At 53.1% G+C, this 14,271-nt stretch overlaps 6 protein-coding genes across 6 annotated transcripts; 2 read left to right on the top strand and 4 right to left on the bottom strand.

The window, feature by feature from the left end:
- Positions 1-267: 267 nt before the first annotated feature.
- On the bottom strand, positions 268-726 carry AYO21_06403 (hypothetical protein; the record flags this gene model as incomplete). Its single annotated transcript, XM_022656363.1, has 1 exon — positions 268-726. One exon carries the CDS (start codon positions 724-726, stop codon positions 268-270), a length of 459 nt encoding a protein of 152 aa, XP_022511339.1.
- A 618-nt stretch (positions 727-1,344) lies between these two features.
- On the bottom strand, positions 1,345-2,366 carry AYO21_06404 (hypothetical protein; the record flags this gene model as incomplete). Its single annotated transcript, XM_022656364.1, has 4 exons — positions 1,345-1,757; positions 1,808-2,160; positions 2,224-2,281; positions 2,348-2,366. The coding sequence occupies 4 exons, from the start codon at positions 2,364-2,366 to the stop codon at positions 1,345-1,347; spliced, it is 843 nt and encodes a 280-aa protein (XP_022511340.1).
- A 1,256-nt stretch (positions 2,367-3,622) lies between these two features.
- On the top strand, positions 3,623-4,771 carry AYO21_06405 (hypothetical protein; the record flags this gene model as incomplete). Its single annotated transcript, XM_022656365.1, has 1 exon — positions 3,623-4,771. The coding sequence occupies one exon, from the start codon at positions 3,623-3,625 to the stop codon at positions 4,769-4,771; it is 1,149 nt and encodes a 382-aa protein (XP_022511341.1).
- A 354-nt stretch (positions 4,772-5,125) lies between these two features.
- On the bottom strand, positions 5,126-6,907 carry AYO21_06406 (hypothetical protein; the record flags this gene model as incomplete). The annotated part of the gene is made up of 2 exons (XM_022656366.1): positions 5,126-6,387; positions 6,526-6,907. 2 exons carry the CDS (start codon positions 6,905-6,907, stop codon positions 5,126-5,128), a joined length of 1,644 nt encoding a protein of 547 aa, XP_022511342.1.
- Positions 6,908-7,898: 991 nt separating this feature from the next.
- On the top strand, positions 7,899-10,746 carry AYO21_06407 (hypothetical protein; the record flags this gene model as incomplete). The annotated part of the gene is made up of 4 exons (XM_022656367.1): positions 7,899-9,044; positions 9,099-9,521; positions 10,251-10,398; positions 10,577-10,746. 4 exons carry the CDS (start codon positions 7,899-7,901, stop codon positions 10,744-10,746), a joined length of 1,887 nt encoding a protein of 628 aa, XP_022511343.1.
- Positions 10,747-11,474: 728 nt separating this feature from the next.
- AYO21_06408 (hypothetical protein) lies at positions 11,475-13,508 on the bottom strand (the record flags this gene model as incomplete). Its single annotated transcript, XM_022656368.1, has 2 exons — positions 11,475-12,056; positions 12,108-13,508. 2 exons carry the CDS (start codon positions 13,506-13,508, stop codon positions 11,475-11,477), a joined length of 1,983 nt encoding a protein of 660 aa, XP_022511344.1.
- Between the last annotated feature and the right edge of the window lie 763 nt (positions 13,509-14,271).

Raw genomic sequence — 14,271 nt, forward strand, 5'->3', positions numbered from 1 at the left:
TCGTCCCATATGAACACAGGCAGGCAGGCAAGCATCACTTGTTCTCCCTCCTAGTTTGGCGTGTTAGGAGGACCATAGATGGTGTTCGGGAATGGGGTTGTGCTGCCCACATTCTCTCGCACGTCATCTTAACATGTGATGCATCGCAGGATATCTCCTTGTTGCCCGTTGCCCGTTATCCGTCGTCTCGTCATGATATGTGCAAGGTTGTTGGAACAAAATAGCCGATGCAAACCTCTGGCCCCAGGATATAAACATTCGAATTCTTTACAGCTTTGGCCTTGACTGCGTTTTCTTGACGTAGGCCATCACGGCATCAACACCCGCCTGCGCGACTTCGGTGTCCTGCGCCGGTGTGCCCGTGCTACACCCAATCGCACCCACGACCTCGCCGTCCACGACAATCGGGATCCCGCCTGCCACATACATGAACCTGCCGTTGTTGCTGTTGTTGAGCCCAAACGCCGGACCGCCGGGCCACACGTTCTCCTTGTAGACGGAGGTCGGGGCGCGGTGGCCTGCGGCGGTGAAGGCCTTGTTCATGGCGATATCGACCGAGGTGAGTTTGGCGCCGGGCATGCGCTCAAAGTGGAGGAGGTAGAGCGAGGCGTCCACGATGGCGATGTTCATCGGCATGCCGATGGCTTGGGCCTTTTCGAAGCAGGCCGCCGAGGCGAGCTTGGCTGCATGGTGTGTGAGATGCGCAGGTCGGTGGATGGCTGCCATGGTTTTCCTTGTTGTTTGTGGAGGTGGTGAGAGGATGGAGTTGGTAAGCAGGCAAGGAAGGACCTACGTCTCAGCTATATGGAGGGATGAATCTCACAAGCACAGCAAAAGGCTGCTCAATGGCTAGCTCACAAGGCAAACAGTCTCAGAGCTTTCGGCCAGAAGTGAAAGAGAAATAGCTCAATTCAACGTGTGAATCCAACGAACAAGCTTCAAACCACGACAATATCAATGGTGGATGGGGTGAATTGAGGTAGCTCGCTACTCATACTTGTTACTTGGTAGTACATAATATTGGCGGAGAAAACGGAGGAGGGGAGACGGCAACGTCAGCGAACGGATTGCTCGCCGCAGTCACCCGCAATTTGGTAGTGAGAGCTCGGGACACTTGCTTCCTAGGTAGTTTGTCGATGTGCAGCTAGGCAGCCTTGTCTGGACCGTTGTTATCAGTTACGTCACTGTCAAAGCCCTTTTGCGGGGGAGCACCATCTCCAAATACTACATTGGTTACTCGGGAGGCATTCCTCATATCAGGAAAATTCATTGATAGAGTAGCTAATACAAATCAGAGTCTGCATGAACAAGTGGTCGCCCACCCCAGGCTCTCAGACCTTTTGCTCAACGAGGCTCATGCAGCGGGTGGGATCTCTGGTACAGCAACTCGAAGCACCGCTCCGTTTCCTTGTCCAGCCACTCAATGCCCTTCCGAGGTACTGCTCCCTGGTCTTTATAGTTGGGCCCTATCTCAAACGTCTCTCCGGACGTCGCGTCCGACCCTAGCAGCTTCTCGAAAACCCCAATAACTCCTTCGATGGGTGTCAACAATCCCTCCTTGTCCAGCTTCTCGTAAAAAGCTCCGGCAGAGATATTGGTACGAACTACATTTGGGCATGCTGCGTTCATCGTGATCTTCTCTTCTGGCAAGTATTTGCCGTAGCTCCTGACCAACCCGACGACACCATGTTTGGCCGAAGTATACACAGGAAGCGTGGGACAGCAGTATAGCCCGCAGACGCTGGCGACACACCCAACTGACAAATGATTAGCCCGCAAACCCCTGCAAAATGGTCAGAACACTTACTCTTGCCCCTGAACCCGTTCTTTCCTGGTTGCTGCTTCCTGAATTGTTGCACAGCCAGCGCCACAGTGTACAGAACACCCGTCAAGTCGATATCGAGGGTGGTCAGATCAGGCTGCACGAAGCCAGTCATGGAAGGGTCGTTGGGAATCCACGCGCGTTCGCCGATGCCTGCAATGGGGTAGACGTAATCGATCCGGCCGAAGTCTGCCACAGCCTGACTGAAGGCTTTCACCTGCGAATTCCAGCTGGCCGCGTCGACCTGAGCACATTTTGCCATCTGAGAACCCTTGTTTAGCTCATCCACAACTTTTTGGGCTCCGTCGAGGTCTCTATCCACGATGAAAACTTTGATACTAAGTGACTGTCAGATAATGGCACATGGTAGGCGGTTGTAGACAAAGAACGGATGTACATACTTGTTCTTCACCAGCATTTCCGCCACCCCGCGGCCAATGCCACTGGCTCCGCCCGTCACTATGTTTTACACATGGGTGTCAGCCTTTCTGGGAAATATGCAATGAGATACAACCTGGTTCTTACCGAATGCAAATTCAGTCATCTTTGTGGTGAGATGAGAGTGGCCGTAGTATAATGATGACTAGGTGAATGTAGATGATCCCCGTATTGATCGAAACATTTCCAGTTCACGTCTCTTTATGCTCGGCGCTTGGGTAGCCACCCTCTCCATCAAGCAGCATCGCCAACAAGCAACCTCGGAACCACTAACCCCAGTGAGGGGGTGAGCCATTTGTCCAGCTTTGATTATTGTCTTGAATCGGGTCCCGCCAAAGCATGATGCCACAAGGGGTCTGCTCTGTCCAACTGGCGAGCTGGGTTGCAGGCGGGGCGGGGTGCATCGTGTGCATCGGAGTTCATGTGCGGAGAAGTTCTGTTCATGGACGCAGAGGCGGACCTCGGTGTGGCCGGAACTGTACAGAGGCTGTTGATGGCCTGGGCAGGAAATAGGATTCAACTAGAGGCTGTCATTGTACGGCACTTTCGAAGTCGAGCTCGCTTTGACTTTGCGGAATGGTCTTGTTAAGTGCCCAACTCATGTCTAACACTCCCGCCAGGCGAGTTCTGTGGTCATGAGCGCGGTGGCCTCCTGGTTTGACTCGACGGGGATCCAGGTATATGTGTCTTCAGCAAGCAGTTTTGGACCTGGATAAGCCACTGACAGTTCTGCTTCAGGAAGAGTAGCCAGCGTAAGCTCAAGTTCTGAAGATGTTGATTGTGTTCTGTGAGGAGAAGCTGCGAACTATTATCTGACTAACTAACGGATCGCGCCTTCCGTGACAGAGAGACGTTACCTATGGAGGCGTGGAAGTGGCTCTACGTTGCCAGGGTTCAAGATTTCCCGTACAACAGCCAGTACTCCATATACGGTGAAACAGACCGCACCCATGCGCTGCTGACCTCCATGCCTCTTTGGCTCTTTGCCATCGGCTTTACTGTCTTTGCTTCTGCTCGACGATTCATAATCTGTCCCTTATTTCGCCCATGGGGCTCTATCGGAACCCAGCTTGCGAGTTCTCACACCTTGAAATACTATCGAATTTTCGCCCACACTGCCTGAAATCTCGTAAGGTCATCTGGTCAATGTCAAGGACAGAATGAAATCGAGAAGCCATTTACAAAGGCCAGTCTAAGCAATTTATTTCTTCTACTTCATTTTTTCCAGTTCTTCGGAGCCGCGGATTGGAGGGACAGCAATCAAGACACACCATCGTCAGGGAGGTCCAAGGAAAAAGTACTCACCGTGACATCCGCCAAATATCTACAATAGACATTTCTCTTTGGCCGTTGAACAGTGCAATGTCATCCACGACCACCTACTCCTCGATCTTCCACCCCTACCTTTCCCCTTCCTTGTCCGCTCTCCTTGCCCACCTCCCTCCATCCACCCCTCTGGATACGTTGAGCCGGACGCCTCCGTCGCGCCTCCAACGCACCGCCCTCCCCAACATCGGTCTAATAGAGCTCGTCTCTGCGACCGATTTCTCGGCGTTGTATGACCCGCTCTACACCCACAGTTTCCCCCGCGTGACCGAGCGGGAACGGTCAGATCTGATCGTCGAGCGCCTTGCGGCTCAAGCGGAGGGCGAGAGGAAAGGTCTGGCGCCTTATCGAATCGTCGGGATCAGAGACCACCAGGGCGAGGCGATTGGGGCCGCGCAATTCAGTGTCCTCCCGGTTCCGCCCCGGACAGGAATCAAGAGCACGATATGTAATGGTGCCGACAATGGAGACTCTATCACCAACGACAGCGACGACGACAGCTTAGGCAAAGGGTCGAAATACGCCGTGCCGTACCTGCAATACATCTACGTCCGTCGTCAGAACCGCCGCCAAGACATGTCCGAAGTCCTGCACACGATGGTCCTCGCCGTTGCTGCCGCGGACGCCGCCCTGATGGACGCCGAGGACCGAGATCTTTCCAGTACTTCACCCGGTGCGGTGCCGCCCGTCACGCGAAGCGTGCCCTTCACTCTCTTCGAGACCGAGCCGCCAGACCACGGTGACGACCACGCCAGCAGAGCGTACGCACTGGAGCGGTCCAAGATCCATACCTCGACGGGCGGCATGGCGCTCGTGCTGCGTCGACCCCGCGGGCGTTCTTCCGCCTCCGGTCGCGACGACTACCACCACGAGGAAGAAGAAGACGAGATCCTCAGCGCCCACGTCCAGCCGGGCCTGGAACCGCTCGACCCGCCCCTGACGCTCGTCTGGATCATCCGTCCCGCACCCACTGCCACACCGGGGCAGGACTACGACCTCACGAGTCTCGGCAAGGCCCTCGTCGCGGCCTACTACCAGAGCTTGAGGGACGAGGGGTTTCCCGAGGCCAACATCGCGCTCGCCGAATGCATGGTGGAACAGAGGTGCAAGGGTAGCATCTTCCAATTGATGCCCTTGGGCGACGTGAGGGACTTTGGTGCGGATAACAGGGAATTTAGAGATTAAAAACTAGGAGAGAGTATAATTGACATGCATGCTCCCATTGTGAAATTGCATTGTTGACTATTCAATAATAAGCCCTGCATTCTTTGACATTCTTGAGACACTGAATAGAGGAAACCGGCTTCATCCGCAAGCTCAGGAAAACGAGGGGCAATAAAGCGAGAGTGACCAGATCAACCATTGATCAGATGATAAAAACCCGAGATAGCATTCTGTGTAAAAAGGCAAAGCAAAAATCACGAAAACATAACCAACGCCGACATGTCTCAGTCCGGCGCTCTAGGCCGTCCGTCAACGGACCAGGAGAGCCGCCACCTCCCCAGATTCCCCTGGCGGTGGATTGAGATATCCGCCCGCTCAGTGTCCGGATGGTGACTTCCTCCTCGATGGACGTCTGCTGTAAAGATCCCCACCATTGTATGGGATTCCCAGCGACGTCAGAATGTTGACGGCAGCAGTTTCACCAGTGGCAAATGCACCATGCACACATCCATTTCCAGTCCGCGTGCAGTGCTCGCCGGCAAACTGCAGCTTGCTTTCCTTGTTGTTCTCTACTGCATTGAACCAAATTTCCGGGTCATCTCCGGTTTTGTCGGCAGTATATGTACCGAAGCCAGCAAAGGGATCCTGAGTCCAGTGTGTCGTTTCCAGATTCACAACTGGAGGCAGCTTTTTGTAAGGCTCGGTGCGGAAAAGCTTGAAGAGTGGTTCGAAAAAGGCATAGATTTCAGTCTCTGAAGTCATGGCTTCGATTCGCTGAGTTAGAGGCTCAACAATCTGGACGGACAGCTCTTTAGTACCGCTCATGATCCAGTTATTGCTCGTAACAGTCATGTAGGAGAAGATGGAATCCTCGTCGAAAGCGTCGGTCGTTGGTTCAGGGTAGTAGATGAATTGGTCATTGTCTTTGGGCCAAAACACCGATTCGAACTCGACAAATATCTTGCCGAGTGCTCCGTAGCCGAGTTTTTCAATTCCAAGTGACAGTTGCCTTGGTAACGCTGGGTTGAAATCCACAAGTTCATGTTTCAGAACGCCAAGTGGAAGGGTGCACACGACAGCATCGGCGGTAAAAGGAGTGAGACTGCCATCAGGAGTGGTGGCATGGACCACGCATGGACTCTGTGTGTTATCGTCATTCCAATCAATCTTCGTGACCTGGTGTCCGAGTCGAATGATTCCCGGATCACGGAGATTAGAAGCTGTCCAATCGATAATGGTATCGTAACCTCCTTTCATGTAAAGATTCCTTTCGGTTGCAAAGTAGGCAAGATGCTTAGAAGACGCTTGTTCGAGGCTAGTACCGATCCAAGCTTCCACCTCACGAGCAGCTTGGGGAGCCCAGAGGCGTTCATCCTCACTGACTAAGGGATGATCGCTTAGCCATTCCCTGATGAAGGTCAGGGCAGGTTTGTCTTCAGCGTCGGGGTTTTCCTCGTAGTACCAGGCACAGAAGTCGGCGAATTCGTCGGCCACCTTTTTGGCCTTGAACTGGGAGCCGAGACGACCGTCTCTGGTATAGTAGAGGGGGGTGCCGTCATCATAATAATGCTCAATACTGAGCTGGCCGATGAGGCGGACGAGTTTGTTGTTGGCGGTTTCGTGCATCCAGGCGGCACCTAGAAACAAGTGTGAGTAGAAGTGGACGACAGGGGGAAACAACCCCACAATGGTCGTGGCCCAACAATGAGCGCTCTTAACGACATCATGTCAAACGCCTACGGCGATTGTCAGTATTGCCTGTTGGTAATATTTACCAATGTCTCTTGGAGCGTGCCCAGCCTTCCTACTCGTGTAAATGCGTCCGCCGATCCGATCAGGACGGGCTTCGAGGACCACGACTTGGACACCATGGGTTCGCAAGACAGAGGCAGCACGAAGACCGGCGATGCCGGCACCGACTACGATCACTTTCTTCGGGGCGGGTGTTCCATCTTGTGCAGATGTTCCTCGTTTCTCTTGACTCACAACGTCCTGAACTGCATGTTCAGGTCCTTCCGGGTTTAGACCATCCTCCAACTCATTGACAGCGGCAGGTGAAGGGAGAAGCCGATGAGCGAGTTGCAGGATGGTCGAAGGACTACTGGACTCCTTTGGTTTATGGGCGGTAATCTGAGCGATGTGGAAATGTTGAGCCATTCTGAGTTGGCAAGTCGACATTCAGTTACGTGCAATGTTAGCGACGATGTCGACGGGGGGTCTGCACTGGGCAACGAGGCTGCGTCTGAGCCGATACGGAGAAAGTGAGCAGGATGATAGGTGAAGCGAAGAAGGAAGGGAAAGGAGGACGAGCTCGAAAGGCGAATATGATGATGTAGGGAGACGCAAGCAAGGGATGGAACGTGGGGACCTAAAAAATGGTGGCCAGCCAACTAGAGATTTTTAGGGAATCGTAGCCGTGGGATGGGGGTATCCCGCCAATGATGCTGGAATTTTAGGAGGGGTCACCGGGTAAAGGTCCCAGGATTGGAGCCCAGGTGACGCTGGGTGAGGACTTGCTTATCGGACAAGCCCACAGGACAATGATCCTCGCCTATTGTTATGGGGCCCGGGCCTCAGACTAGGGGCTTACCCTGGCATCCTAGGCCAAAGGGTGCATGGGCGTCACTAAAAAAAATCAAGATTTGTTCAAGCTCTATCGGGGCCTTCCCCAGCCATCCGGCCTTGTCTTGCGCTCTGCTTATTCTTGAGTTTAACCCGCAGTAGTACTTGGTAGAATGCAATTTGACACGAGTAGCAGCTCCTTCGAATTCAGTCTTGGGGCCCTGATAACCCCTGCCTAAGACCATTCTCATTTGCGGTCCGTCTTCTGGTATACGCTTACTCGCCGTCTTGCCACTGATAAGCTTTGATCACCGGCGACTGGCCCTCCCGCCTCTTTGCGGGGGTGGTGGTATCGTCCTTGTGTGGACGAGACGAACCCTTGCCCGCACTCGATGGAGGACGAGGATGGCGTTTCTTAGGGCACACACCATCACGATAAGGGATCTGATCTTTGCTCGTCGCTGTAACGATATGGCGACGCCTCTCGCTTAGTTCATAAAACCTCCTTCTCCCCCCCAAGCTCCTCCTGCGGTGTTTCCCCTTCGTCGTGTCTTTTTTCGTTGGCTCCATTCAAGAGTGAGGCCGCATGGAGTATACTGAAGAACTTCCCGGCACACGCCGCATTTTTGACGCTGAAGGAAAGCCACTCTATCCTGGGGATGTATCACTGAAGAGGCACGGGGACATTGTCCTGGTTCCTCAGCCCACTGACTCGCCCAACGACCCTCTCCATTGGTCTTTACCTCGGAAAATATGGCACAGTTTGCTCGTTTGCTACGTCACGGCCTTGACGGCGGCCACTTCCAACGACGCGGGCGCCGCTCAATACAATGAGAATCTGGAGCTGGGTATCAGCTATGGCTCGTTCAATACTGGCGCCGGCGTCCTGTTCTGCGGTATTGGGTACTGGACATTGCTTTCCTCCCCCGCCGTTTACCTGTACGGTCGTCGCATTCTATACTTGGTTGGCATGACGCTGGGTTTCATCGGTAGTATTTGGTTCGCGAGAGGGCAGTCGACAAGCGATGCTGTCTGGAATCAGCTCTTTGTGGGCGCATCCGAGTCTGTGGCTGAAGCGACGGTTCAGTTGTCACTGATGGATCTGTGGTTTCAACATCAGCGCGGTTCAATCCTCGGTATTTACGTGCTGGCGACCAGTATTGGTACATACTTGGGACCTCTGATTGCAAGCTACATTGCAGACAGCAGCCTCGATTGGCGCTGGATTGGATATTTCGGAGCCATCATCTCCGGGGGCACCTTTTTCGTGCTTCTCTTTGGTTTGGAGGAGACGGCATTCCACCGCGATCGGTATTTGATCAATGATGGAGACAGATATTTGATCGATGGTGTTAACAGAGCTGGTAGCGACAATTCTGCAGGTTTGGAGGCGGAACAACCGGAGAAGGAGAAAGTTGCTGGTCAACCCGAGCCTCCAGCGGTGTCTGGTCGTCACGCTTCTGTTGCAGAAGAGCGACTTGCGGCCGAGGACCGCCCCAAGCCATATTGGCGACGCATTGCCATTATTACTCCCGCGCCGAATCTACGCGGATTTGGCTTCAAGCAATATTTCCAGCGTCTCTTCCACACTCTGCGCATCTTTACGTTCCCTGCGGTTATATACTCTGGGTTGCAGTGGGGAGCCCAAGACGCCTGGCTCACTTTTTATCTGACCGTCGAGGAAGACAACTGGTATGGTCCACCGTGGAACTACAGCGATGCCGCTGATGGGGTGAGTCTACTGGTGTTCCCATGAGAGTATGGCGCTTTTGCTAACTTCCCCAAGTTGATGAACGTGCCCTGTTTGATTGGCGCCGTCATTGGAGCCACATATGGTGGATGGCTCAGTGACCAGTTCATGTTATGGATGGCCAGGAGAAACGGAGGTGTCAGCGAAGCAGAACATCGACTATGGCTCATGTATCCGTGTGCGGCCATATTCCCGACTGGCCTGTGGCTGTTTGGAATTGGGACCAGCTACGGATGGTCCTGGCCTGCGCCGTATGTTGGCCTGGGGTTCATCGGCTTTGGATGGGGCTGTTGTGGTGATCTGAGCATGGCCTATCTGATGGACGCCTATCCGGACATGGTCTTGGAGGGCATGGTAGGCGTCGCAACGATCAACAACTCAATTGCACTCGTCTTCACCTTCACAGCTTCGGACTGGATCGAGGCGAGCGGTGTTCGGAACACGTTTGTTGCAATAGGAGTATTGGCATTTGTTTTCATCATGACAACTGTACCCATGATGATTTGGGGCAAAAATTCTCGTCGCTGGACAAGGAACCGATACCAGCGCTTCTTGGAAATTCGCGATGGGTTCTCATCCTAAGCCCAACGCAAACGTCTTCAACGATACCAGGCTTTCGCCGAGATGCAGTCTTCTTTCAGCGTTCATCATGTAACATCTCGATGTGCAGTTTGATAAGTTATATGTATGGCAAGTATATTCAGCGATCTAGCACTTCAAAGCGTTGCTGCTCATTACGTAGTATTGAAATCGAAGAGGATATTTTCTGCTTGTTCGGACGAGGCTGTCTGGCTGTCCAAGGCTGAGGCTTGATTATGTTTCGCTCAATGATCCGCCGGACTATCTACGGATAATCAAATGGCCATTACCGCATATTAGTCTCTCCACCCAAGGTATGCTTGTACAGAGCAGAACTGCCCTCTTCTCGAGGCGAACTTTGCACCACTGTATTTTATCCTCGTCAAGCGTCTCAACAGCATCTCAGAAGTGAATCGCAAAAATGCACTCCTCGCTTCCTCTGCGAGCCGGCATGTAAGTATTTGGGCCTCTGTCCTCGCACAGCATCCCCATCTTCAGCACTAATGTCCTACTCCGCAAATGCGTTTGGTCCTTGACTTCCCGCATTGATCACCCTCTCCTGCTCATTCCCCATCTGTCGCTCTCGTGCTGCTGTCCATTCTTCTCTAGAAAGATACTTACGAGATCAGCCTCAAGCGCTCCTCCTACTACAACTCTGACTACCGCAGCGGGGCTGCCTTGATACGAGCCCGCCGGCCGTACCTAGTCAAGAACACTATCACAGGCATAGCGATCTTCGGCTTTGCCATTGGAGTTTGTACGTGACATCTTTTTGCACTCTACTTGGCCGTCCCGGTCGAACCGCATGCTGCTGGCTGAGCGATATCTGTGTTTTAAAGCCCCACTGGAGCTCAGGACGAAGCAGTCCCAATCCCTTTTAGAGAGCTTTCCCCTGGCTGACAACTATTATTTGCGCATCTCTTTTCGTGAAACAGTTGCATTCACTCTCAAAGCTGTGGGTCAAGAGACCTTTGACGACGTGATCGTCCCGTCAGACACGCAAGTTGTTGCGCCGAATTCGTCCACAGAAGCCGCAAAATCACCGCAAAATCAGAATCAGTCGCCGAAGACTCCTACCGGGCAGGCGAACGGGATGCGCTCATAGCCACACCTGGCCCTTGAAATCGTGAACAAAATGCCACAGCGATATTGCGAGGGAGGACGAAGAGTGCGGGCGCCAGCCGCATAACCAAGCAGCGGAAGAGGAGGAATAAGCTGTGGGTTCGCTTCAAGCGCCTATCAACAAGGCGCTGAGTACGAACCGGAACCCGAGTGGAAGAAGATGTACCAACAGAGTTTCCTCGTGCTGAGGGTTACTCGGCCACGAATGGCATGTGATTTGGCCTGGTCGGGCGGATAAGCCTACGAGTTGGACTTGTATATACTTCGTTGTTACTACGACGACTCTGTGCAAACACGAGTGCCACACCCGACGGATCCACTCAGATGGATGAACAGATTGTTGGCCGTATGGGGTGTATGGAGGACGGGACATGTGAAATATGGCCTATGCTAGACTTGTTGCTGGCTCGAGACAGGGTCGAGCGTCCACACGGACGGAAGCATGAAGAAGCAGCCGCTGGCGACTCGAGAATCTTCGCAACTCAATGCATAACATTGGCGATCTGGGACAAGGATATCAAAGGTGCTGAATTCAATAAAAAAACAAACCCCCAGTGGAAAGTGTACCCAGATGCAAAACGTCAGAGCCGAGAGCCTGCCGTAGTCTTGGGCCCGCGAATCTTTCTAGGTGGTTCCCTTCACCCTTCATTTCATAAGTTGCCAGCCAGCCAGTGTATCGTCACTCACATTCCCCTTTATCATGATCGAATATTACCGAATGCTAAACCTCCCAGTTCCGGCGGTGATGGCTGGGGCTCGTGGCCCCGTCGTGTTAAGATAGGCTCGGGAGGTCAAGGGCGAAGAACCCATGTCCCGTCCACTACCAATGACATCCTTGTCCCTCCCTTGCTGACGTTGCGGGTCGGAGCTGTCGGCTTGAACGGGTTGCCGCCGCATATCTAGAGGGCTCGTCGAGTGCATGCGATAATTCTGTAGACCAGAGGACCCTCCAACAGCTTGCGCCTCGACCTTCGTCGCGCTACTCTGCCCGTCGTGAGGTGTGTTCATTGCTGAAGACACCGGTGCGGAAGCTGAAGGGTCAACGATGGTAGATGCCGACCCACTTGGAGGTTGAAGAACGTCGGTCGTGTTTCGTTGCTGGTTCGCTGGCGTCAGGAATTCGCTCATTGGGGAGCGATTGGAATTCTGTCGACTTAAGCGATGGATGGGATGTTGAGGATTAGCCCACGGCGTCTGTTCGAGAAATTGCTCTTCTGCTTGGGGTCCAGATATCTGTGTCTGAGCCGCTGGGCGTTGATTGGGTCTGCCAGCCCGGATATGACTCTGTGAGATCTAGGCAATGTTAGTCTGCTAGAGTTATAGAATGGTACCAGGTATACGTACTCCCATCTTCTGAATATCATCCTCTATTTCTTTCTGCCTGGATGGCGCCAGCTCTGGTGCAGCAGGAAAGCCAACATATTTGGCGACACCTGCCAGAATTGAAACCTCTTTGTTGTAGGCTGTTTGTTGCAAGATCTGCTGCGACCTCCGTTCTGGGAAGGGTATACTGAAACTTGGTACTGACGAATCGGCTTTGAATCTGTCTCGCTGGATCCGGTAGAAATGCTCGCTGAGGCGTTCCAGATGTCTCTCTCGAATATCCCTGACTGTTTGAAAATATTGGCTGTGTATCTGACTCCGTTCAGCGACAGCCTTGTTCTTCAGGGCTCCGATCTTGTAGACCAGCAGCTTTTGCTCGATCTCATATTTCTCGTCCCGATATTTCTGGACCACTTCCACCTGGCGAATTAATTCAGGATGTGCTGGCTTGGGTTCCGACAAGAGCTGCAGTTCATGATTTAGGGCGGCAATTCTTTCATCATAGAGGCGGTCTCTCAATGTCGCAAAGTGTCTCTCGAGTGCAGTCAGGGCTTCCATGGCTGCCATACGCTTTGATTGCTCCTCTTCGCTCTTTAGTGCAGCCTCGAGATCGTTATCATCAGCGACTTCTGAATCTTCTGCATGTGCAGCGTCCTCTTCGTCTTCATGTTGTAGTTCCTGGATGACTGGGTCTTTTGCCTTCCTGCGGGGCCTGCTTTTGCCTTTATCCTTGGAGTCTTCACTGCTATCTGCCTTTTCAACTTCTTTCGGTAATTCATCTGGCTCCACTACTTCCTCTTCGTCGTGCTCTGGCGGCTCCCCGACTTCGGGTTCAATTGTATTTTCCCGTAAATGATGGCTGTCATTCTCCTCGGCGTCGGTCTCTGGTTCAGACTTTTCATCCTCTGTCTCGACGGAGCCTGTCCGTCGTCTCTGTGATCTGGGGGCCTCTTCGACATCTGATTCACTTTCTTCCCTTTTGCGCTTATTCGGGGAAGCCGCAGGATCAACCGCAGCTACCTCCGGGGCTTCTTCATCTGCATCATGCCCCTCACTGAGGCCTTCCTCATGATCTGACTCGTGATGGGAAGAGATCGGGGACGAGACGGGACTTTCTGTGAAGCTCTCGATCTCCGGTCGCATGTCAATGTCTTGTCTCTGGGATAGTTTGCTTGGGCTGATCTCAGGGGGCTTTTTCCTGGCGAGATTTTCTGGGGTAGCCTGGAGACGTTCAGTCTCGGCTTCAGAATCCACATCGGCCGCGACAGCAGCTTCGATGTCTTCTTCTTCACCATCTTCGAGGTCATCGTCCAACTCGCTGAGGCTGCTGGAACGATCATCATCGGAGAGGGGTGTGTCCTTGGCTGCGTAGGCAACGGCAGTATTGGAGAGAGCCAGGAGTGAGTCCGCCGCTGAGTCCATGGTTGTAACAACCAGGACTTCTGTAGGATTTAGATCGGTTGGAGAGGATAACAGGCGCTCGGGATCGGTCAACGGGGTATTCTAGAGCTGGAGAAATCGTGGATTGAGGTCGCCTAGGGTAGGTATCTATGGTCAGCGCGAACAGAAGAACTGCGCGTCGATCATAATGCCAGAAATGCATATACTCGCAGGTTATTGACATACAATATATTGGTGAACGACTCGCAGTCACAATAGCATGGTGGTTATCTTCTCTTCTCTTGCGCTCGTTCTCAGCAGCAGCATGGGCGCACCGGTCACCGGGTCCGAGGGCTTCTTCGTTGGGTGGTGGCTTTGACAGATCTCAATCTTCTGGATGGGACGAGGGCTGTGAGAGCACTGGCAAGCTTTTATGACTTCAAGCGACAGTCGAACACTTCAGGTGGGCGAAAGTGGGATGGTGTGAGGAACTGTCAGAGGAGAATTGCCAGCGGGGCGGGGGCTTCTGTAGCCTTCAGGGAGAACCTGCAGGGGAGAAACACAATTGGGACGATCAATGCCGACGTCGTCTATCGATATAAGACAAAAAGAGCTGGTATACTGAAGAGGGTACAAATGGAAGTCTGGCAAAGTCGCAGGTTACAAAATGCAGGGAACAGCAGGCGTGTTGGCGTCGGTGGAGAAACGCAGCGTAGCCCCCAAAAGTTACATAGGCATGGCTGGCATGGATACGTTGGTAACAAGGGACACACAAGGGGAGCAAAAGTCTGGGTGCGGGCGGTTT

This window comes from Fonsecaea monophora (assembly GCF_001642475.1).
Source record: "Fonsecaea monophora strain CBS 269.37 chromosome Unknown Scaff44, whole genome shotgun sequence".
Classification (NCBI taxonomy): domain Eukaryota; kingdom Fungi; phylum Ascomycota; class Eurotiomycetes; order Chaetothyriales; family Herpotrichiellaceae; genus Fonsecaea; species Fonsecaea monophora.